The sequence below is a fragment of the Onychostoma macrolepis genome, chromosome 12 (assembly GCF_012432095.1).
Source record: "Onychostoma macrolepis isolate SWU-2019 chromosome 12, ASM1243209v1, whole genome shotgun sequence".
Taxonomy (NCBI): Eukaryota; Metazoa; Chordata; class Actinopteri; order Cypriniformes; family Cyprinidae; genus Onychostoma; species Onychostoma macrolepis.
The window spans coordinates 21,471,475-21,496,186 of NC_081166.1; the positions used below are offsets into that span (position 1 = coordinate 21,471,475).

At 36.4% G+C, this 24,712-nt stretch overlaps 1 protein-coding gene across 2 annotated transcripts in view; it reads left to right on the plus strand.

The window, feature by feature from the left end:
- aclyb (ATP citrate lyase b) overlaps nucleotides 1-24,712 on the plus strand; it is a 113,389-nt gene that overhangs the window by 82,743 nt on the left and 5,934 nt on the right. Inside the window, exons 14-25 of one of the 2 annotated variants that reach the window (XM_058792935.1) lie at nucleotides 5,881-5,922; nucleotides 8,078-8,219; nucleotides 8,418-8,586; nucleotides 10,537-10,641; nucleotides 10,813-11,009; nucleotides 11,764-11,845; nucleotides 12,325-12,435; nucleotides 13,261-13,388; nucleotides 15,776-15,869; nucleotides 18,939-19,093; nucleotides 19,223-19,373; nucleotides 19,659-19,802. In XM_058792935.1, coding sequence (XP_058648918.1) covers nucleotides 5,881-5,922; nucleotides 8,078-8,219; nucleotides 8,418-8,586; nucleotides 10,537-10,641; nucleotides 10,813-11,009; nucleotides 11,764-11,845; nucleotides 12,325-12,435; nucleotides 13,261-13,388; nucleotides 15,776-15,869; nucleotides 18,939-19,093; nucleotides 19,223-19,373; nucleotides 19,659-19,802 — 1,520 coding nt within the window. The remainder of the gene's footprint in view (nucleotides 1-5,880; nucleotides 5,923-8,077; nucleotides 8,220-8,417; nucleotides 8,587-10,536; nucleotides 10,642-10,812; nucleotides 11,010-11,763; nucleotides 11,846-12,324; nucleotides 12,436-13,260; nucleotides 13,389-15,775; nucleotides 15,870-18,938; nucleotides 19,094-19,222; nucleotides 19,374-19,658; nucleotides 19,803-24,712) is intronic. The other variant, XM_058792936.1, reaches the window with a different exon arrangement.

The following is a 24,712-nucleotide window of genomic DNA, read 5'->3' on the forward strand; positions in this document are numbered from 1 at the left end:
AGATTTCTCATTTTGTTCTAAGTTTAAACTGATTACACTATGATCTGTTAAGGGGGCACCTGAAATACTACATTTAGTTGCATAACTTGAAAGAGTGTCAGATCCTAACCAATAATCAATTCTCGATTTTGAAGTGGCATTTAGTTTGAACCACGAAAAGTGTCTGGAAGTGGGGTTTAATTTTCTCCATATATCAGTTAAAGAATTTGATAAACAGAAATCTTTAATAATATAGTTCATATGAGAACTGCTAAATTTAGAAGGATGTCTATCCATAAATTCGTCTGGTGTCATGTTAAAATCTCCACCAATTAAAACATATTCTGTAGGATATCTAACTTTGAGGTCATTTATGACGTCTGTTACTGTTTCCAGAAGATCCTTATTCTGGGAGCGGACATTATATCCATATATATTAACCAAGATGAAAAATATTTCGTCTAATTGTAAGACTACTGCGAGCCAATGACCATCTATATCGGCCTTGTGAGTAATAATTTTACCAGGGCATTTATTCATGCAAACAGCGACTCCTGCAGATCGATTTGACCCATGACTGAATAACATGTCATCCCCCCCACTGTTTTTTCCAAAAGGCAGCATCTGCCGATTCTGAATGAGTTTCTTGTAAAAACAAAGTGTGATTTTTGACTTTTGCAAAATAAAAAAATTGCCTTTCTTTTAACGGAATCCTTCAAACCCCTACAATTCAAAGATGAAAACGAGATGTTAGCTTTTAACGTGAACATGAACAAAAGAACAAAAAAAAAAAGGAACTATAAATTGAAATTGACAGAAATAAAAGTAGAGTCTGTTGCAATACAGACTAAAATGTTACGTTTGTGAGATAGAAAACAAAACAAAGTCCCGTTTCCTTTTCAGTCCATCTCACCTCATATCAACAAGAAATAGTTCATACCCACTCAAGAAATACGTTTACCATCGATGTACCCAAATGGACCTCTGAAGCCAGCTGCTTTGCCTTCCTTCCTGGCTTGTTCGATTCTTGGCCATAACTCACGTCTTAAAAGTCTATCTTCCTTCGTCAAATCCTCCGCAAAGCGTATGCCAGCATCCTTGCACACCGAAGATGTCTTGGTTCTTTTCCATATTTCGTCGCGGACCACCCTGCGGGCGAAGAGAATGATCACCTCTCTGGGACGATTGGCCTCCTTCCTTCCCACCCGATGCATGACATCCACAGCCTCCGACATGCTAACAGCAAACTCCGGCGTTATCTTGCCAAGAAGTTGAATCACATCCTCTCTTATACGCTCACTGGAGTTCTCCTTGAGACCTTTTATACGAAGACACCACCTTCTTTTGTACCGTTCCTCTTCCAACACACGAACTTTCAGATCATTATTGACTTCAGTGAGTGTTTCAATTTGTTTTTCCATCGTTTTGATTTTGTCTTTGCATTCTTTTAACTCCTGTGCGTTAATTTGGACGGATTTGGCGACGCTAGCAATCATTGCGCTGTTTTGCTTCATTTGCTTGCTTATTTCCTCATGCTGTACATCTACCTTGGATCCAAGTGCTTTGATCGCATCCAATATAGCCGAATTGGATACTTCATTTTCCTCACTTTCTGTTTGCTTTTTGGGTTTTTTACCTTTCTGGGGTTTACATGGTGTGGGTGGGTCAGAGTCAGTACCACGCTCCCTTTTGCTTGAACCTACGGTTATGTCCATAGCGTAACAATGTTCCTCCACATCAGTCATGATTTCAACAGCTTGGGGTATGTTTAACTAACGAAATTAGCAGGTGAGAGTGGAATATTACTTGACAAATTGAACAAACTCGGGATTAAATATGAGAGCACGTAATAAATGTGACTACTCAGTGCGCCATCTTGCCGGAAGCCGTCGTTTTAGATTTCCTTCACCTAAACTAATCTTAAATTCGGCACTTAGCATCTGCGTCACGGCTCTCAGCCCGCCCTCTGTTCGTTGGTTGGCCGGCTGCTGTGGAGTCGGAGATAAACTGGGAGATGGTTTTCTATATCAGACTGAGAACAGAAGCGAAATGAAATTGAGCGGAAGTACAAAGTCTGACGTAGTCAGGCTAACTTTTTATCCCTGTGTTCACCAAACCCATCTTGAGTGTGTGCGGCTAAAAAGCTAAATTTTTTAGTAACATCTGACCATAGAAGCCAGTCCCATTGGAAGTTCCAGTCGTGTCTGACAAGTGACAACTGAATATGCTGGAGATTGTTTTTTGGGGAAAGCATTTTCTTTCCTTGATTTTTTTTTTTTTTTTTTTTTTTTTCCTTTCTTGAAACCCTCCCAAACAACATGTGATGATGTAGATGCTGTTTGATCATTTTTTGTGAAGATTTTGTGTCCCCGAAACTCAACCTTTTTCTGCAAGTCTCCAGCTGTGATCCTTGAAGAGTCTTTGGCCACTCAAACTCTCCTTCTCACCGTGCATTAGGACGATATAGACACACGTCCTCTTCCAGACAGATTTGTAACATTTTATGTTGATTGGAAATTATTAATTATTGCCCTGATGGTGGAAATGGACATTTTCACTGCTCTTGCTCTTTTCTTAAAGCCACTTTCTAATTTGTGAAGCTCAATTATCTTTTGATGCACATCAGAAATATATTCTTTGGTTTTTCTCATTGTGATGGATGATTCATTTGGAATTTGGCCTTTTTGTTTTCTCTCCTATTTATATTTCTGTGAAACAGGTAGCCATGGCTGGATCATTTCATGCTCATAATCACGCTGGTGTGCTCAAAATTGTGAATATGAAAGGGAATATATTTCAGATATATTTTACTCATAAAAATTTCTAGGGGTACCGTACAGTACAGTACCAACATGTATTTGAGAAAAAAAACATTTCATAATGATATTTCCCCCCATTTGAAATTCTTATTCTCCAATGAAAGTATGAAAGTTTAGGTTTTTTTTTTTTTTTTTTTTTAAATAATAGATCAAAAGGATTAACAATGCAGATTTATTTCCACAGCCGCCTTTAATCATATTTAGCAAGGGTACCAACAATTGACCACGTGTGAACTTTATCTAAGACATGTGCCAGCATCTTGTAATTTGGTATACTTATAACTAACATTCACATTCAAAGTACCATGAAAAATGTTTTTGCTAAATTGTTTAGATTTCTTTGAAGGCATTGTAACTTCATTTCTACCAACAAGCCAAGATAACTTTATCAACTCAAAAGGTCTAAATCAGTTGTTTAGGTTCTTCACAAACATTCAGTGAATGTTAGGAGAGGGGCAATGTTTGGTGCAAATATCAGAGGATCAGAAAGCCCCATTGAAAACTTGAGCTGGCCACCACCACAAACCAGTAAAGTTCTTTTAAAAATCAAGAACAAGCAGAATTTTACCCCATAAGTTTCTATTTTCCTTGATCACATTAGTTTCTTTTTTTTTTTTTAATTGCACTTGCCTAGGCAAGTAGCTTGACATTTGACTTTTTATTTATTTATTTATTTATTTATTTATTTAAAAAAAAAAAAAAATGTTCTTTAATTAAATTTTTTAATATTTATTTAAAGCTGCAGTCCGTAACTTTTTTTGTGTTCAAAATGTACAAAATTGATATAATAAGCGAGTACACCATGAATCCATTTTCCAAAGCGTGTTTTTGGCTTGTCCTGAATCACTACTGTACACCTATAAGTGTTTATAATCTGACTATTTAGACTGGTTCGGGTAGGTACCTTTGCGGACTAGCCCGGTACCTGCATGATTCGTCATAGACATGAACAGAGAAAAGTAGCTCTGGCTACAATGTACTTCCACAACACGCACGCAGTTCTGTTTATTAACCGCTAGAGTGCCAAAAGTTATGGACTGCAGCTTTAATGTTTAGAATTTTTATATATGTATTTAAATGTTCAGTTAAATGGTGTTTTTAAACATTACTGTGATGTTTTAGTTTAAAAGGCTGATTTAGTTTTTAAATGGCAACTAAAAGAATTGTCATTTAAAAGAATATTCAGAATTCAGGTTAAACTCAGCTGATAGCATTTGTGGTGTAATGTTGATTACCAGATTTAAATAAGGGCCAGCTTGTGAAGCTTATCATTTATAAACACTTCTGTTATTATTTGAGCTGTAAAGCTGTTTAAATCATAATTTTTTGCAGTTTTAGAATTGTATTGTTTGGCATTTGTGTAAAATATCTTTAAACAGAAAAGGTTAGTGATTTTTTTTTTTAATTTTTTTTTTTAAAATCATGCATCTTGAAAAACTTACTTTAAAGTTATATTTAATTAGTTGAAAAAAGTACAAATAAGTGTTCAATAACATTTTTTCAGTGTTGAAGTTGATTGCTTGATTTACCACATTTATTATTTCTTTCTATAGCTGCCATTAGTTATAAATTGTATTAGAGTGTGGTGATAAATTGACTCCTAGTGCAGGTTTAGTTTATTTTCTGTGACGAATGACTGAAACTTTACTTCCACCTGTGCTTCTGCTATTCAGTGCCATGCTGCTTATGTGAATGCTGGGAACTGTTAATACAGATGCTGAAATAAATACACACTGCTCATGAGTGTTATGTGAACCAATAATGAGATTTGGGGCAGATTTGCTAGGAGTACAAAAAAGTTACTTACTGCACCTTTACTTTTTTTTCCCTTTTTCTCAGTACATATACACTGTGTGCAGAATTATTAGGCAAGTTGATATTATGGTCATATTTTTTTGCCAAGAAAATTTTACCAATTCCAAACCACATCAATCTTAACTACTATTGATTTTGTATTTAATCATTTCTAAGTTATATATAATTGTCCATGAAGGCTGAAAGTCAAAAACTCCTTATTTCAGGTGTGCTGAATTATTAGGCAGATTTTCCTTTACAGATAAAATGAGCCAAAAAAGAGATTGAACTAAATAATCTCTATAAGTTAAATTAAATAATTAAATGCCCATGAGAAGGATGCAATACTAATTCAATAATAGAATTAGCAAAGTTAAGGCATGATCATTGGGCAGCTAAATGAATTAAGCTTTAAGCTCCTAAAACTTACTGCCAGATTCTGAAAGATAAATTCTTCAAACAGTGGTACAAGAGGATGTGATGCTGGTCCTTCGAGAGTCACTCTCAACTTATCTGTCCATAAAGCCTATACAAAATCAGTCTTCATATATTTCACAACACTTCAGCATGTTATTCTTATTAAGTGAGGGTTATTTTTTAGCATTTTTTACCCAAGCAAGGTCTCTGAGAACCTGACACATTGCACTTCTGGAGACTCCAGGAAGGTTGCAGTTCTGGAAAATGATGGTGCTGGAGACTAAATGATTCCTGATGGTTTCACACCTAATTCTTCACCTTAATTCTTAATTCTTGTGCAGTTAACGTGTCTTTTCTTCTCCACCTGTTTTTTCTGACCCTTCTGACCCAATGAGCATTTAGCTGCCCAATGGTCATGCCTTAACTTTGCTAATTCAATTATTGCATCCTTCTCATGGGTATTTAATTATTTTTTATTTTTTTTTAACTTTTAGTCTGAGTTCAATCTCTTTTTTTGGCTCATTTTATCTGTAAAAGAAAACCTGCCTAATAATTCTGCACACCTGAAATAAGGAGCTTTTGACTTTCAGCCTTCACGGATAATTATATATAACTTAGGAATTATTAAATACAAAATCAATAGTAGTTATTAAGATTGATGTGGTTTGGAATTGGTAAAATGTTCTTGGAAAAAAAAAATATGACCAGAATATCAACTTACCTAATAATTCTGCACACAGTGTACATTTTGTCTTGTTGTTTTTTTGTTCGTTTTGTTTTGTCCTGTTAGTCATTTTTTAATTATTTTAAGTTCATTTTCATTCCGTCTCTTTTCTCTCCTCATGCTGTCTTTGTTCATCATAATAATTAGTTTCATGGTCTGCAAGAGCCATGTTTAATGCGGCGCTTAAAGGTAAGAGCTCAGGGCTGGTCAAGTGTTTAGTGTGTTTCTTTGCACAGTGTCATATGCTGGCATGGCAGCAGTTATTAGTCAATTATCCAAGAAGTAGTTCTGGTCCTATAGTTTGATTGTCCAGGAGTTCTGATATTCAGAAAGAGAATATTAAATATTTAGTCTGATACATAAATTAGGTTTTTACACAGGGCATGTTGCAGTTACACAGGCCCCTTGCAGTGTTGGGTGTTTTCAAACTCACTTGGGTCTGTTGTCCCTCCGTATTGGCAGCCCAGCTTGCATCTATGTTTGCATGCGAGCAGCAAAAAGCTGCTTTAAGTTGTTTTTTTTTTGTTTTTGTGAAGAACAAAGCTGTTTGCACGCCATTTAACTTGCTGTTCTGATTAAAGGCAGAACAGGTGAACTGCCAGGTGTGGTATGAATACTATGAATTCAAACATACTCTGCTTTTCACATAATGTTTTTCACCTACTTTATAATAGTGAAGTATGCATATTCAGATGCAGCCTATGACTTTGTGGCACTTAGTCATAGCATATTACCAGGAAGCAATGAATAGCATTGGTAAGAGGAAGAGAGGATATTGAGAAGATCTTGCTCTATGCAATACAAAAATCTGGTTAGTATTAATTAAATAAGTTGAATGGCTGCTTGAAAGCATAAATAACAAATGGAATGTTGCATGAAAAGGAATGCTTTGTGTGTACCAGGATAACTAGTACATATTCACATTTCTTAAGTGTAACCTAATATCAGAGTGAATTTGCATAAATTATTTACATACTGATGTGAAGACAACTCGCATATGAATATCACACAAAATTTGTGTGACAAACGCTTGACTTGGTGTGAACTGGCCTTTACTGTGCAACATAACACACAAATGGTATTTGTGATTTGCGTGTGGGATTTCACAAACCTAAATGTGTCTCAACTTGTGTTACAGCCAGCCACAGCAAGATATACACCGGAGTTAATACATCTATGTTCACCTTGCAGAATAAGCAAAATGTTAATTTAATAAATAAATAAGTTAAAGGGATCATTTAAAACGATCATATTTTTTAGTATTGAAAAAGGCATTTCACGTAACAGATGTTTACATTTAGTCCATTTGACAAAATAATAACTGAATTCACACAAATGTCCCCATTTAGAACGTCTAGTTTGCCTGAACATTGCAGAAACTTGGAGTTGTAATGAGAGCAGAGCCACCCATGTGGTTACTTCATGTGTCTTCATGAATATTTAGTTTAAGATTAGCCTACTTTAGCCTATTTATTTAAGAATTTATTAGAATTCACATATCTTTGAGAAAATATGAAAAACTTTGATTTGGCTAGACTTTCTTTGTCAAAAGTCATAAATAGTACTGTATACATTTTTCATATGTGACCCTGGACCACAAAACCAGTCTTAAGTCGCTGGGGTATATTTCTAGCAATAGCCAAAAATACATTGTATGGTTCAAAATTATTGATTTTTCTTTTATGCCAAAAATCATTAGGATATTAAGTAAAGATCATTGTTCCATGAAGATATTTTGTAAAATTCCTACCGTAAATATATAAAAACTTAATTTTTGATTAGTAGTATGCATTGCTAAGAACTTAATTTGGACAACTTTAAAGGCGATTTTCTCAATATTTAGATTTTTTTGCACCCTCAGATTCCAGATTTTCAAATAGTTGTATCTCGGTATATTGTCTGATCCTAACAAACCATACATCAATGGAAATCTTATTTATTCAGCTTTCAGATGATGTATAAATCTCAATTTCGAAAAATTTACACTTAAGACTGGTTTTGTCGTCCAGGGTCACATGTATAGTGTCACACCTGAAATTAATATACACATTTTTATATTTTTAAGTAGGACATTATAATACAGTAGCTTGTTTAAAATATGCATTTTCTTGTCTGTGTCTAATTCTCATTTTCTGCACCCCTTTTCTATGTTTCTGACTGAATCTTTTCACACCCTTACTGATGTCACTTGTTTTTGTTTTGTTTTTCTAGACACTCAAACTTAATGCAATACTTGGTTGAACTAAATGGTCTTTATATTTACATAATTTTGATTTATGGCATTAAGCAGGTAAATTACTTTGAGTTGAATTTAAGTCTAATATTTGTCTCTCTACCCCTTTAGCTAAAGCCACGACTCTATTCAGCAGGCAGACAAAGGCAATTGTGTGGGGCATGCAGACGCGGGCAGTTCAAGGCATGCTGGACTTTGATTACGTGTGTTCACGTGATGAACCCTCTGTTGTCGCAATGGTCTACCCCTTCACGTCAGTACATTTAAAAAGAACCTTTATATGCTGATTGTCTATCATCAAGCTGTTCAACATAATGCAACTTCTGCAATGTCTAATAGTTGGTTTATTATACTCATTTATATGGCACTTAATATTGTCAAATGTGATTGGGGTTTGAGGGCATGAGTAGGTTTTTATGATTTTTATATTATGTGTGTTTGTGTATGTCAGTGGTGACCACAAGCAGAAGTTTTACTGGGGTCATAAGGAGATCTTACTGCCTGTCTATAAGAACATGGCTGATGCTATGAAGAAACATCCAGACGTTGATGTGCTCATAAATTTTGCCTCTCTTCGCTCGGCTTTCGACAGCACCATGGAAACAATGCAGTATCCTCAGGTAAAATCCCATACAGCCCAGCGTTTCTGTTAGCTGGTAAATAAAGCTAATAAAGTTTTTACATACACACAAAAAAAATAAAAAAAAATAAAATTTGAGTTGGTCACACTTCACAGGAAGTTTAAATTTGTTAATATTAGTTCACGCATTGGGTATTTGAATATTATGTGAACTAACAATGAGAAACACTTTAAATATGGGGGTAGAATTGTTGCGTAATAAATAAATAAATAGATTATGATCCACAAATCAATGTAAAGAGATTAACAGAAATTAAACATTGACAAATAAATAGAATCAGACCCACAAATATACCTTACAGTTTCACAAACATGAATTAAATTCACAAAAAAAAGAAAAATTAATGAGATTTGCAAATAAAACATTCACAAATAATGTCACAAACACAACTGCCTGGCATTCATTTGTGAATCGCATCCTGTGCATTTGTAAATCGCTGCAAGCTTCTGTGGATCGCTCCCTGTGCATTTGTTAATCGCTGCATGCATTTTTGTGCATTTTGAAACATTTCTAGTGTCAAGACACTGACGATTCACAAAGCCAATCAACAGCCTCACTTCGCTGACCAATCGTAGCACATTCTCACTATAGCCAATCATGTTTTGCTTTACAATCAGGGTGGTCTCATCCTGAAATTACTTCTTTCATCTGAATTGGCTCAAATAGGAAATATAAAGGCCATAAAAATTGGTACAGTAAAGCATGTTTAAAATTGGATTTCATTCGACTGTGTATCAAGTCAAGCCACAGTATTATATTTTACATGGCTTGAAAATACCAGAGAAACAGCGCTTTGAATCACGGCCATGGGAACAACGCTATACTGGAAACAAATGCGTTATGAAAGCATCATGTAATTCAAGATGGAAAGAAAATCAATAAGTAACTGACAAATAAACAACTGGATTCAACCTCATGATAAAGGATACAGGTTTGTTTAATGGGATAAATTGCCGTCACACAACAGCCAGCAGCATTTCCCAGTTTTTTAGTCAAGCCGTTTAACACTTGAACAGCCAGAGGTCGCTGTATACCTAAAAGCAGCAGCGCTAGAAATGTTTCAAAATGCATGAATGTTTACAGCGATCCACAAATGCGTGCAGCGATCTACAAATGCACAGGACATGATTCACCAATGAATGCCAGGCAAAGTTGTGTTTGTGACATAAAAATATAATAAATGTTTTTTATTTGCAAATCTTTATTTTTATTTTTTTTTTTTTGTGAATTTAATTCATGTTTGTGAAACTGTAAGATTTATTTGTAGATCTGATTCTATTTATTTGTCAATGTTTAATTTTTGTTCATCTCTTTACATTTATTTGCGGATCATAATCTATTTATTTGGAATTACGCAACAATTCTACCCTGATACTTTTAAGTATTTAATGCATTCTTGTTTAATCCTCCCTTTTTAATCTGTACTAATTTGTTCTAAGTAATATTATATTATTAGTAAACATGAACAAATAGTTTGCAATTATTGAAAGCAAAAAAATAAAATAAAATTGTTTGTAAGTTGTTTTTTGTTGTTGTTTTTGTTTCGTTCTCTGTCCGTGCAAATATAAAGGCCTTTTTAATTGTTTTTGGGTTTTTTTACTTTCAAACAGTGTCAGTTGTCCAAGTTCAAAGTTTATCCTGATAAATTAGAATTCAAAAAACTTTCTCAATTAAGTCCAACAAAAGAAGTATGTTAGACAACACTATAAATACAGCTAGATCTTAATCAGGAGGGTCACCTGTATAATTATGTATTGTCAAACACTGTTTCCTCATACTTTCAATTGGTACAGTACAATATTATCCTGAACAGTGGTTAAGCTTATATCATTCCAATGTATGTATTTCCCTTTTCAGGCTAGTGGGCACCACTGGTCATGTGGGTATAACCCTGGTTCCCTGATTTCTGATTTCTTCTTATATTATCAGATACACACTATAGCTATCATAGCTGAAGGCATTCCTGAAGCTTTGACCCGCAAACTCATCAAAACAGCCGATGAAAAGGGTGTCACTATCATTGGACCTGCAACCGTGAGTGTTTCAAATGTTTAAGTATTTGTATAACTATATATTTTGTTTATAGCTGAAAATCAACATTAGCATAAATCTCAGGAAGCTTGTGAAAAAACATGTTTGCTTGTCATTTTCTTTATGCAAAGTATTGGTTTTATTAATGAGATTAAGCACATTTGTGTGTTTTAGGTTGGTGGTATAAAGCCAGGCTGCTTTAAGATCGGGAACACAGGCGGAATGCTTGACAATATCCTGGCATCAAAGCTGTATAGACCAGGCAGTGTGGCATATGTGTCCCGCTCAGGAGGGATGTCCAATGAGCTCAACAACATCATCTCGCATACTACAGATGGAGTTTATGAGGGAGTTGCAATTGGAGGAGACAGGTGACAAACAGAACATGTCTTTCCTTGTGAATTAACCTTATGATAGATAAGTGACAGATAAGCATTGTTGCTATCCATCGTTTTTTTAAAGCTTACTGTGAAGCTTATTGTTTTTAAAACATACTGAACTGTTGGACACGTACAAACCTTTCAACTGTGTTCAAAAGTGTTGTCATGGCGCATGTAATTTGAATACTAGATATCCATTTTTGTTCGTTCCTTTACTGAAATCAGCCAACAATCTCTAAAAATCATTGCATAGTTGTTCATCTGCTCATTTCATCTTATGGGTGGATTTTTTTTTTTGAAAAACAAAAGCATGCTAAATGGTAATAAATAATATGACATGCAGCCAAAGTCAACTTTATTTCAAGAAAAAAAAAACACACCATTTACCCCTTTTTGCCTCTGCATTTTTGCATTCGCATTTTACGTTTCTGTATTGTGATGTCGATGTTTATGACAGTGTGACTGTCTGACTTCTTGATACTTGTGTAGATTTCCCCTCATTTCACTTTTCTCATACATAACAATGTTTAAAAAGCTTATACTTTTTGCACAATGATAAACTGCATTTGAAGTCATTTTTTGGCCATTTGTCGTCATTCTGTTTGATGGAGTACCAGTTTTTTAAAAACCTCTCGGTGTGGTTATGTAACTGCTATTGTAGGGTAAATTAAAGCAGGATTCAGAAAATACTAATTATTAGTTAATTGAGCTTGTAAACCGCCTAATGTGCTGCTCTCATCCACAGATTTCCTGGCTCTACATTTATGGACCATGTGCTCAGATATCAGGACACTCCAGGCGTCAAGATGATTGTCGTTCTGGGAGAGGTGAGATGAGAAAGCTTTAAGAGCCCCTAATCAAGATTATGTCATATACTCTTGTGGAAAAAGGCGTTTTCACATAAGACAGATATTTACATGAGATTTGTATCATTAAATGCTAAAACTCCTCAGTTGTCTTGAATGGACAGATGAGTATGCAGCACTATTTTATGTTAGGTGAAAGTAATGCTTTATGTTTAAAGGTGAACCCAATTCCAAGAATTCATACTCGTCAGTAAATAGCTATCATAAGCATACTGTATGGCAAAAATATTTTCAAAATATTGCATATTTTCAATATAATATAAAAAAGGATCTCCTTATAAATTAATTAATCTATGTAAAAATGGATATGTGCTACCACTTGTGGTCAGTTCTTTGACTGAATATTTTTTTTTACATAATTCTGTAACTTATGACAGTAATATAAGAGTTGAGTAATTCGATAAGGTCCTGTAATTCTAATTATGTGTTCTGTCTTTAAGATCGGAGGCACAGAAGAATATAACATCTGTCAGGGCATTTCAGATGGCAGAATCACTAAACCAGTTGTGTGCTGGTGTATTGGAACGTGTGCTACCATGTTCTCATCTGAGGTACATCCTTTTACATGGCATTTGAGGCACTTAATGCATATTGTCCCTGGCCCAACTGGCACTCTCAGCCCATGTGGTATTTTGAGTCCATGCTTGTAATGCATAGGGACGGCTCAAGAGCATTACATGTAATGAGATGCTCTACGGTCTTGTGGACTTGTGAAACATAGGCCACGTACACACTGCAAGTTTCAGGAGTGACAACCGCATTTAAATGCAGGAGCTTTGTTTATGCTGCTCGGGAGGCTGCTTTAGAGAGCACTGTCTTGCAGTGTTGCCATGTCCTCATATTTACAAGTGATTTTAGGCATGTTGTTTGGTCTTAGCTCATAAAGATTTCAGATTGTCAGGCACTTTATGGAGTTAATAAAGTGGTCTGTCGTGGATATGAGATTATTTTTTTTTGGTGTTATAAAACATAACGCATTTGGGTGTTTTAGTGTTTTTTTGTGCTTGTCCTTGTTTGTTTGTTTTTTTGTTTTGGGGGTTTTTCGATGAAGATCTGGCAACACTGACACTACCGCAGGGCGGTTGTCAATACCTGTATTTTTCGGGAGTTAATGTGGTTGTAGAATGCGGTTGTCACTCCCATATTTTAGTGAATTATGTGTGTACAGAACGCGATTAAGGAGTAAAAGGTGAACTGACAACCGAATTTAACTGCAGTGTGTACGTGGCCATAGACTGCAAGTCCACAGGAAGTGCTGCATTTGGGACAGGGCCACTGAATGTTATGAAATTTTCTTTTTTGCTCTAGAACTGTTCAGTATGTGTAACCTAACTAGTGACAGCAGTAACATAGTGTTGTTAATTTAAATGTTTTAGGTGCAGTTTGGCCATGCGGGAGCGTGTGCCAATCAAGTGTCAGAAACAGCTGTGGCCAAAAATCAAGCACTACGGGAAGCAGGTGCATTTGTGCCTAATAGCTTTGATGAATTAGGTGATGTCATCAAGTGAGTAACAGAAATTAGAAGTATTCTTTATAGAGGAAATATAATATAACCTAAACACTACAATTTACGTATTCAGGCCCTTTATTAAGTGCTTTATATAGAATCGCTTTGGCGATATAAAGTTTTCACAGCTGTATTCTTAAAGGAACACTCCACTTTTTTTGGAAATAGGCTCATTCTCCAACTCCCCCAGAGTTAATAAGTTGAGTTTTACCGTTTTTGAATCCATTCAGCCGATCTCCGGGTCTGGCGATAGCACTTTTAGCATAGCTTAGCATAGATCATTGAATCCGATTAGACCAGTAGCATCGCGTTCAAAAATGACCAAAGAGTTTCGATATTTGTCCTATTTAAAACTTGACTCTTCTGTAGTTATATCGTGTACTAAGACCGGCGGAAAATGAAAAGTTGCGATTTTCTAGGCTGATATGATTAGGAACTATACTCTCATTCGGCGTAATAATCAAGGAACTTTGCTGCCGTACCATGGCGCAGCAGGCGCAGTGATATTACGCGGCGCCTGAAAGTAGTCCCCAGCTGGGTAACTGGTTATAATATAGCTGGGGACTGCTTTCAGGCGCTGCGTGTCACTGCCTGCGCCATGGTACGGCAGCAAAGTTCCTGATTATTACGCCGGAATGAGAGTATAGTTCAGCCAAATCGGCCTGAAAATCGCAACTTTTCATTTTCTGCCGGTCTTACTACACGATATAACTACAGAAGAGTCAAGTTTTAAATAGGACAAATATCGAAACTCTTGGTCATTTTGAACGCGATGCTACTGGTCTAATCGATTCAATGATCTATGCTGCTGCTAAAAGTGCTATCGCCAGACCCAGAGATCGGCTGAATGGATTCCAAAACGGTAAAACTCAACTTATTAACTCTGGGGAGTTGAGAATGAGCTTATTTCAAAAAGTAGTGTTCACTAATCAATAGGGTGGATGATATACCAGTTAAATTGACAAACTTGTAGAAATCTTCAAGTATCGTATTTATTGCGGTTATGCCTTTATGTATCACGCAGCACTGACTCTCCAATGCTGCAGCAGAACTGTGTGTTGTGTTGTCAAAGTTTTTGTAGTCTGAATTAGAGGTCGACCGATAGTGGATTTTACCGATACCGATAGCTAGGTTGGACCACACTGGCCGATACCGATTAATCAACCGATAGTTTTCAAAATGGATACTGAAAGAGAGCTAGTGCTTTACTATTTAAAAAAAAAAAAAAAAAAAAAAAGCAGCAACAGTACTGAACCATACTTTGTAAATGAATAAAAATATTAATATTATTTACTATATTGATCATTAAAGTTATTTCATAATTTGCTAATGTTAAAAGAAGAAACTTTAAAATGTAAAAATATAGCCTATTAGTAGCTAATAGTGAATGTTGAAATGAAAACACTCTAACAAGGAACAATACTTCTACAGTTTTCATTAATGCTACGAATGGACTCTTATTGTTAAATGTTACCATTTAATTTCAACAGTCATGCTTAAAGATGGCCATGTTTAAATATCTACACAAGGCCATAGCATTAAAATTACATACATATGGATATTGTATGTGTACTCACACACTTTATTTGCTCCTATTTTTTAACACTTGATAATTATCTAATCAAAAAAAAAAGTTAGTCGAGCAGTGCTGCGTCTAGGAGAACTCAGAGGTATTACACACACGCACACACACACCAGACGCTTTGCGTTCAATTCAAGTGGCGGTCTAAAACAATTTATTTAAATCACCAAACGGACATAAGTTTGCTTCAAGAATGAACAATGTGGCATAAATGAGTTTGAAGTTCGGTTTTTAAGAAAACGGAGCAAGTGGAAAGAGAACGCGCAATCTATTACAGCTCTCTACATGAAGCATACCGACTTTATTAGAGCCACAGAAAGACAAACGTTTTGCTGAAAAATGCACAATACATCATTTATAGCCTAGGATGAAGTCATTATATACATTCACAACGATTTGGGACAAATATAATGTCATTTAATAGAAAACTATGTGAATGGCGCTCTGTTCCTCGGCAGGCTTTTCTGTCGGCTGCATTTAAATGCGCGTCTGGAGTTTCCCGCTCTGTGCAGCGCGCAGTGTCACGTGTCAAAATAAACAACACGTGCTGTCAGTAATTTCCGCCGCTAGAGGCCGCTCTCGTACTGTATAATGTCAGCGGACCCTTCTCAGCCATTCCGGCAACGGTTGCAAACCGGAAAACTATCGGCATGGATTTTTGCCGATAACCGATAGTTGTGGCAATAAACTATTGGTGCCGATTAATCGGCAAAACCGATGAATCGGTCGACCTCTAGTCTGAATTGAGTTAAACTATTAATGCTTCAGCTGTTGTGTTAATTTTCTCTGTTTTGTTGGGAAGGTTTGTGTATGATGACCTTGTCGCAAAAGGAATCATTGTTCCAGCACAGGAAGTTCCTCCTCCTACCGTCCCAATGGATTACTCCTGGGCAAGAGTAAGACCTGCACCCATTCCCATTACCGTGTAAAAAAGGATTGCATTATTTCTGTACATCACAAAATGCTGTAATCAGTGATATGATATGAATTCTCACTGAGAATTCTTCTGTTTATAGTATTATGTGTTGCAGTACCTCCTAGTAGTGTTGAGAGTGGAATCCAGAATGTCTCTTATTTAGAAGAGTTTAGTTTCCTGCAACACTGTTCAGTTGCAGCTTAATTGCGACAGAATCTACAATTCCGTGCTAAAATGATGACTGGGTGTTATGTATGTGGTAACTGGAAGGATTTATGCGAGTTATTTTGCTCATTCTGACTTTAACTCTGTGCAACAAATACAGCATCCACCAAAGAGCAAAACAACTCAGTTCAATTTCAAACTTGAAATTTGTTTGCCATGTATCCAAATAAAAGGATTACATGCGAGATACTAGCAATCTTCTTTATTCTCATAAAGTGCTTAGTGCATGTTAAAATCAACAGATGTTTCAGTCACGCAGGACCTTCCTCAGTGTTCACATACTATTGAAACAGTTCATTTTTATATTCAGTTCCTCGCATATCAACACGTGTATCTAATCAATTCAATTAATGAATCAGTAACAGACCAGATGCTTCACTGGAAATTTACAAATATTTTCAGAGGAGATGCAGAAGAGGGAAAAAAGAAAGAAAAGAAAAAAAGAAAAGGGAAAAATACAAAAAATGACATTTTGGAGAAAAAAGAAAAATTTGACTTTTTTTGGTCCCACTTTATATTAGGTGGCCTTAACTATGTACTTACATTTAAATTAATCATTTGGTACAATGCACTTATTGTCTACATACAGTGGGTACGGAAAGTATTCAGACCCCCTTAAATTTTTCACTCTTTGTTATATTGCAGCCATTTGCTAAAATCATTTAAGTTCATTTTTTTCCTCATTAATGTACACACAGCACCCCATATTGACAGAAAAACACAGAATTGTTGACATTTTTGCAGATTTATTAAAAAAGAAAAACTGAAATATCACATGGTCCTAAGTATTCAGACCCTTTGCTCAGTATTTAGTAGAAGCACCCTTTTGATCTAATACAGCCATGAGTCTTTTTGGGAAAGATGCAACAAGTTTTTCACACCTGGATTTGGGGATCCTCTGCCATTCCTCCTTGCAGATCCTCTCCAGTTCTGTCAGGTTGGATGGTAAACATTGGTGGACAGCCATTTTTAGGTCTCTCCAGAGATGCTCAATTGGGTTTAAGTCAGGGCTCTGGCTGGGCCATTCAAGAACAGTCACAGAGTTGTTGTGAAGCCACTCCTTCGTTATTTTAGCTGTGTGCTTAGGGTCGTTGTCTTGTTGGAAGGTAAACCTTCGGCCCAGTCTGAGGTCCTGAGCACTCTGGAGAAGGTTTTCGTCCAGTATATCCCTGTACTTGGCCGCTTTCATCTTTCCCTCGATTGCAACCAGTCGTCCTGTCCCTGCAGCTGAAAAACACCCCCACAGCATGATGCTGCCACCACCATGCTTCACTGTTGGGACTGTATTGGACAGGTGATGAGCTTATTTCTCACCATCTTGGAGTCCTTCAGGTGTTTTTTAGCAAACTCCATGCGGGCTTCCATGTGTCTTGCACTGAGGAGAGGCTTCCGTCGGGCCACTCTGCCATAAAGCCCCGACTGGTGGAGGGCTGCAGTGATGGTTGACTTTCTACAACTTTCTCCCATCTCTCGACTGCATCTCTGGAGCTCAGCCACAGTGATCTTTGGGTTCTTCTTTACCTCTCTCACCAAGGCTCTTCTCCCCCGATAGCTCAGTTTGGCCGGACGGCCAGCTCTAGGAAGGGTTCTGGTCGTCCCAAACGTCTTCCATTTAAGGATTATGGAGGCCACTGTGCTCTTAGGAACCTTAAGTGCAGCAGAAATTTTTTTGTAACCTTGGCCAGATCTGTGCCTTGCCACAATTCTGTCTCTGAGCTCTTCAGGCAGTTCCTTTGACCTCATGATTCTCATTTGCTCTGACATGCACTGTGAGCTGTAAGGTCTTATATAGACAGGTGTGTGGCTTTCCTAATCAAGTCCAATCAGTATAATCAAACACAGCTGGACTCAAATGAAGGTGTAGAACCATCTCAAGGATGATCAGAAGAAATGGACAGCACCTGAGTTAAATATATGAGTGTCACAGCAAAGGGTCTGAATACTTAGGACCATGTGATATTTCAGTTTTTCTTTTTTAATAAATCTGCAAAAATGTCAACAATTCTGTGTTTTTCTGTCAATATGTGGTGCTGTGTGTACATTAATGAGGGAAAAAAATGAACTTAAATGATTTTAGCAAATGGCTGCAATATAACAAAGAGTGAAAAATTTAAGGGGGGTCTGAATACTTTCCGTACCCACTGTTTTTTACATTGTACTTACATTTTTAAAAATACCTATATGTATACCACCAAACCTGTCCCTAACCTTACCCGTATCCCACCTCAATAACAGCAAAAGTGTTTTGCAATACAATATGAACACAATAAGTACATTTGTACTTATTTTTTGATGTAAGTAGTAGTTAAGGCCACCTAATATAAAGTGTGACCCTTTTTTTTTTTTTCTTTTTTTTTTTAATTTCTAGAATTCACTTTTTTTTTTTTTTGCTCTTTGGTGGATTCTATTACGGACTTGAAATTGTGTTACATGTGAATGGAACCAAGTGCAGAATCTTTATTTTTTTCATTTTCAACAAATACAGCAAACAGGAAATACACCTCTCCCCAAAACAAGGAGGTCATACAGCTGCTCTATGTTAGTCTATTATTGTTAAAAGCGCTATATAAATAAAGGTGACATATGACACAAAATGAACTTCCTCAAGATGATTTGCTCATGATATAGTTTCACATTTTCTTTTTGTCAAATTTTAAGAAATGCGCTTTTAACACATATGGAGCATTTTGATGGAATCTCTGTCTCTCTTGAATCACTGGACATCAAAGACAATGAAAATTGCTGGCTGCTAAAATGCATAGTAAAAAGGAGGATATGGTCAATTTTCAGTATTTATCTGAGTTGCTTTTGTGTGTGTGTGTAGGAGCTGGGTTTGATTCGTAAACCTGCATCATTCATGACTAGTATCTGTGATGAAAGGGGCCAGGAGCTCATATATGCTGGTATGCCCATCACAGAGGTGTTCAAAGAGGAAATGGGACTAGGAGGAGTACTGGGCCTGCTGTGGTTTCAGAGAAGGTTTGTTATGTAAAATTCCTACATTATGTAGAATATTCAAATGAACTGACTGAGAAACCATCTGTATTTGTATTGTATAATGTATGGTTTTTGCTTAAAATCAGGAGAGTGCATGTGTGTTTTTGACAGATTACCACGTTACGCATGCCAGTTCATCGAGATGTGTTTGATGGTGACTGCGGATCATGGGCCGGCTGTATCTGGTGCTCATAACACCATTGTGTGCGCTCGTGCCGGTAAAGACTTGGTGTCTAGTCTGACCTCTGGACTTCTGACGATAGTAAGATCAGTCACACGCAATACTGCTGCTTTCCAAACTGAACTGGTTCTACTACAGTACAGCAAGAACAAGAGTTCACTAGCCTTTTGCTGATATTTGTTGATATCTGTTGTTGGTTTACAAGTAATATTACAATCATTAGGTATTAAGAAAACATGTAACTATATATTTAGTAATTATTATATGTGATATTTAACATTTATATGATGAGAAACCGTTAAAAATATGCTTGTTTATTCTCCTAATTTTTAAAAAGGAACTGAATCGTGTGTTTCTGTTCTGCAGGGAGATAGATTCGGTGGCGCGCTAGATGCAGCTGCCAAACAGTTCAGTAAAGCGTTCGACAGTGGCCTGCTGCCCATGGAGTTTGTCAACAAGATGAAGAAAGATGGCGTACTGATTATGGGCATCGGGCATCGAGTCAAATCAGTAAATACACACACAGATAAACACACTGCATGAGACTTGATTAGTTTTATCAGGAATATTAAGAAAAAAAACACCAATCATGTTAGAATGGGGCAAATTTATTAATGTTTTTTCTTAATTTTATCTTATTTATTTTTTTTATCTTTCATGTGACATGACGAATACTCGACTGGAACATTTCTGATCCCAAGTCTGTTAAGTTTGAGTACAAATTTACCTGAGTGTGTAACACATTCTTTCATAATTTGGTTGGACTTGAATCAGAGTCCGGCACTGATTACCCAACTCGTTATGCATGTAACATAATTAAAAATTTTCTAGGGGTTTATTGAAACACTTTTTTTTTCCATTCCATAAATCAAAAAAATGCACCATAAAAGTAGTTAATACAGTCCAAGTCAAACGATAGCTTTGTATGAGCAACAGACCAAAATTTACGTACATGCAATATTACCGTCAAGATCAGGTGGCCAAATCAGATTTGGAACTACATTTGAAAGTAGCCCAAATTGGATCTCATATGTGTTGCTGTTTAAACATATGCATACATGTATCATTAAATGCACACATCTGCAACAAATTAGTGCAAAAAATGGAAGTTTCATTCATACTTGCAATACCACATTTTAAGGCATAATTTTCAGAATTATTTGAATAAACCTGTTGTAAGATGTGCATGTTTTTAACAAGGAGGCATCAAGTATTAAAAAAAAAAAAAAAAAAGAAAAGGCAGCTGTCCTAAAATCATAATGAAGGAAAAATGTTAATAGATTTGAAATAGTTGAAAAAAATAGTTTGGCATAATCTTCTATTATTTCTTAGAAAATAAATTAACAATAACTGCTTTACTTGTTTGATAAAACAAGTAGAAAAAAACAAAAACGGCCGTTTCCGGAAATTGTCATAGACCACTCAATAGCCTTTTGACTGTGTCATAGACAGTAAGCCAGTTAAAATATCAGATAATTTGATAATTTAAGGAAAGACAAGGTTAGTTCATGTATTAAAATATCACTTTCAAAAACTTAAAGTCGGCATGAAATCAAAATTGAAAATTCTTATTTTTTTTATGGAATACTGTAGTGTTTATTATAAATAATGTATCCGTGCACTTCATTATTTTTTTAAAATTCATGTGCCTTTGTAATCTTTAATCAAAAATGTTAACCTCCCCTCCCCCTTAAAACAACTCATCTTCTCTTCCGGTCACAAGTGATGGCGCAAGGGCGGAGCTAGTGACGTAAGAGGTAAACGCTGGGATAAACGACAGGGGAAAAGCTGAAACTGATGCTTCACTTTATAGAAATAAATGCATTGACCAGTTGACGCAAGCCATGGGGGAGTACACTACACTTAAAAGTTGAAAGGATATTACCACAACATTACTCTTAAGACATCGCAAACCTTTTTTTTTTTTTTTAACTTTTAAGACTTAACCTGATGGAGGACGCGCTCAGTCATTCAGGCAGTCTCTCTCTCTCTCTCCCTCTCTCTCTCTCTCTCTCTCTCTCGCTGTTAGGCATGTTTTGTACTGTTGATCGTCCTCGTTGCCATCATCCTTAATAAATAAATAAATAAATTCTTCATGCTAGGGTGTCGGCGGTGAATCCAGTGGAGAGAAATCCCCCCACAACTAACTGCAAACTGGCATTCAGATCTGCCTCCATTTTGTTAGCAACGCCCCAACTTCCAATGATCCAATCAATTCTTGAAGGACGAAATCAAGTCCCGCCCTCTCATTTCAGATGCCGTTTCACTCGGATAGACGTCACAGTAGAGAAAAAAAGACAATCGCTACTTCCGTTTCATGCTGACTTTAAAGGTTGACCTGAAGTTGGTTTCAAGGCATCGCGAGTTCACGTTTTACTGCAGAAGCAGACAAGTGCACTTGTTTGTGAACAGAAGCCGATAAGTCCATTTTAGCGAACCTTGCAAAAGCAGCATGTTACAATGGTGAGGGAAAAAATCAGTGTATTGCGTGTAATCACATCCATACAGTCTATGATCACAACAACGTTTGTCAGTCATCTACATTGTCATCTGAGGAGATTACAAAGATTAAACAAGTGGGGGGGTTTTTAACTCTAAAACATGAAATGTGGAGTTTATCTGCTTTTGCTATAAAACAAAATTTTAATATGTAAAAAAAATACTTTCAATGAACTTTAATTTTGTAAATTACCTGTATTTGTTTAAGTTATTAGTATGTAATCAAAACAACCCAACTGCAGTTTGATTGGTATTACTTGGAATGCGCAATTTAAAAAAAAAATTTTTTTGCAAATAAACTCTTCAAATATAATTTAGGATTTTATTCATAATATTTATGTATAAACATTGAACAGCACACATAGTGAACATTGCATAATGTAAATTCAAAACAAGAAGTGCGTGTTTTTGTTTTGTTTTTCTCAAAACCATTGAGAAAAGAGTACGAAGGGTTCATTTGTAATCCATGTATCATTCGTTCATTCGTTTTTTGATTTAATATTGAAAGTAGAAAAATTAGAACTTTTTTGTTTTTCGTTCAGGGGTAGAAAAATTAATAAACAGCTTGAATATTAGATTTCTACATGTGGGCGGGAATTAAACGCCCCTTTCTGCTGATTGGTCAGCCGAAGATCAAACTGTGCCATCATCAGTTCTTCCGCAGTATCACGCAGCAGAAATATAGTCCACCTCTGCTGCAGTTGTACGGATTCTTAACGCATTTATTGCAACTACGTTTCATCTTTTTCATCAAACAGACTAATGAATAGCTCGAAACAACTCGTAAATGGGCAGAGTCTAGACAGGGCTTTCTTCTGTGTAGACCAGCGGTTCTTAAAGTGAAAGGGGGTCCACAAAATAATTTGCCTACCATATTTCCAGACTGTAAAGTCGCTTTTTTTTATCATGATGCCTACTGTGATTTATTCCAAAGTGACTTATATGATGCATTTAACGTCAAATAATATAATTAAAGCCTTTTAAAAGACAAGTATTCGCTGTGGTTCATATTTCGCATTCGCATTTTGCGTGACTATGTTTTTCCTACTTTTCTGGACCTTGACAGTGTAAAATTTACTTGGCAGTCAATTGGACAGTCACAAGCCTCCCGGTTTTCATCTAAAATATCTTAAATTGTGTTCCGAAGACGAACAAAGCTTTTACAGGTTTGGAACAACATTGAGGGTAATGTTTACGCGGTTCGAGGTTCAAAAAACACATTATTTTCCACATACTGTACATTATTGAAAGGCTCCTCTATGCTCCGCCTTTCTGAAACGCATCGATTTTTACAAAGCTCATCGTTCTGAGACGCGAGGTGTCATCGCGTCCGAAATTCGTTTCGCTTTTTCGCGCTCAGTGTGGAAAGGCCTTTATACGGTCTTTTTACGCGTTACGCCACCTAAACATAACACCATGTCTGCATTTGTGATCGTAGAAACGCCAAAAAAGCACTACTCTACACTGCTCAAAACTCGCGTTTGAATAGTCAGTAGCAAATTCTTTAAATATCGAAACGTACTTACAGGCTGTGAGTCAGAAGTGCCAGACTGTGCTTGCAAAGTTGGAATTGCCCCACTTTATAGTGTTCACAGCCATTCATAGTGTTCACATTGTAGGCTACTCTCTCCCAGGTTCAGGAAATAGTCCTCCGTAAAATGCGCTGCACACACTCGAATATTTGCATTATACTGTTCTGGAGCAGTATTGTAAATGCAACTTAACCGCTGATTTCTAGTTGTGTACTCATTTGGAAGGCCAGACAAAGTACTTTCGCTTTCACAAACACACAGCGTCTCCACAACATGGCGGCGGCAACAACAATACCACAGCGAGAATAAAAGCTGCGCCTTCTTTCATTACATATACGTTTGGGCAGTTTTATGCAGGTCTTCCCACACAGTGACGTAGACGTGAGGGCGTGTTAGGAAGGCGTGGTAGAGTCTTAACTTTTATAAAGAATATCTCTTTGGGTTTGAGACTTTAATCTTTGCAACTTTACAGATCTTATACAAGTGCATCTCAATAAATTAGAATGTCGTGGAAAAGTTCATTTATTTCAGTAATTCAACTCAAATTGTTTAACTCGTGTATTAAATCAATTCAGTGCACACATACTGAAGTAGTTTAAGTCTTTGGTTCTTTTAATTGTGATTATATTTTATGAAAATCTTGCGTTGCAGTCCTGTGTGTGCAAGTGTGCAGCAGCTCACGCCGCGCACAAGTGCATATCCTTTTGAGATATCAATTTTAATAAAACACAAGACTATGGGTTGCACCAACAAGGATTAAATTAAGCAAAGTTTAGAGCTAATCGAGGATTTGTTGATCTGGGTTTTATTTTAAATCGAGTTGTTGCGCACCACTTAATTTTAAACTGAGATTAACAAATCGGGGATTAGAATTCTAACCTGCGATTAAAACCTCCATCTACGATTAATTTTCTCCGCCATGATGGATTCGTCATGTAATTAATTAGAAACAATGTTAATATTCCTTATCCTCTGTCTCTGACATAAGTTGCTTTTGTCGATTAAAGGAAATAAACTTGTAAAAGTTCTGCCGTCTTTATAAAACGCTACGTAGAGAGACCGTTGATCAAACAAGCAATACAACTTTGAGGCAGTGCATACGGATTTGATCATTTTGGAAATATATATGTATTGTATCAGTTAATGGAGTATAGTTTATGACAAAACAACCAAGATAAGTGAAAATAACTGGCATGATTAATGGAATGACTACCTCCGCTCGTGACAGTGGCCCCCCTTCCGTTTGATCGCCGTCCAGCACGCGTGTGGAGCGGCCGCTATCCTGTCTTCTTTTCTTTTGTCGTACGCCGAGATGCACCGAGATAAGTGACAGATTCACATCCTGGACTCGATAGCAGACGCGAGTTTACTACAGGCTGCCACGACCCT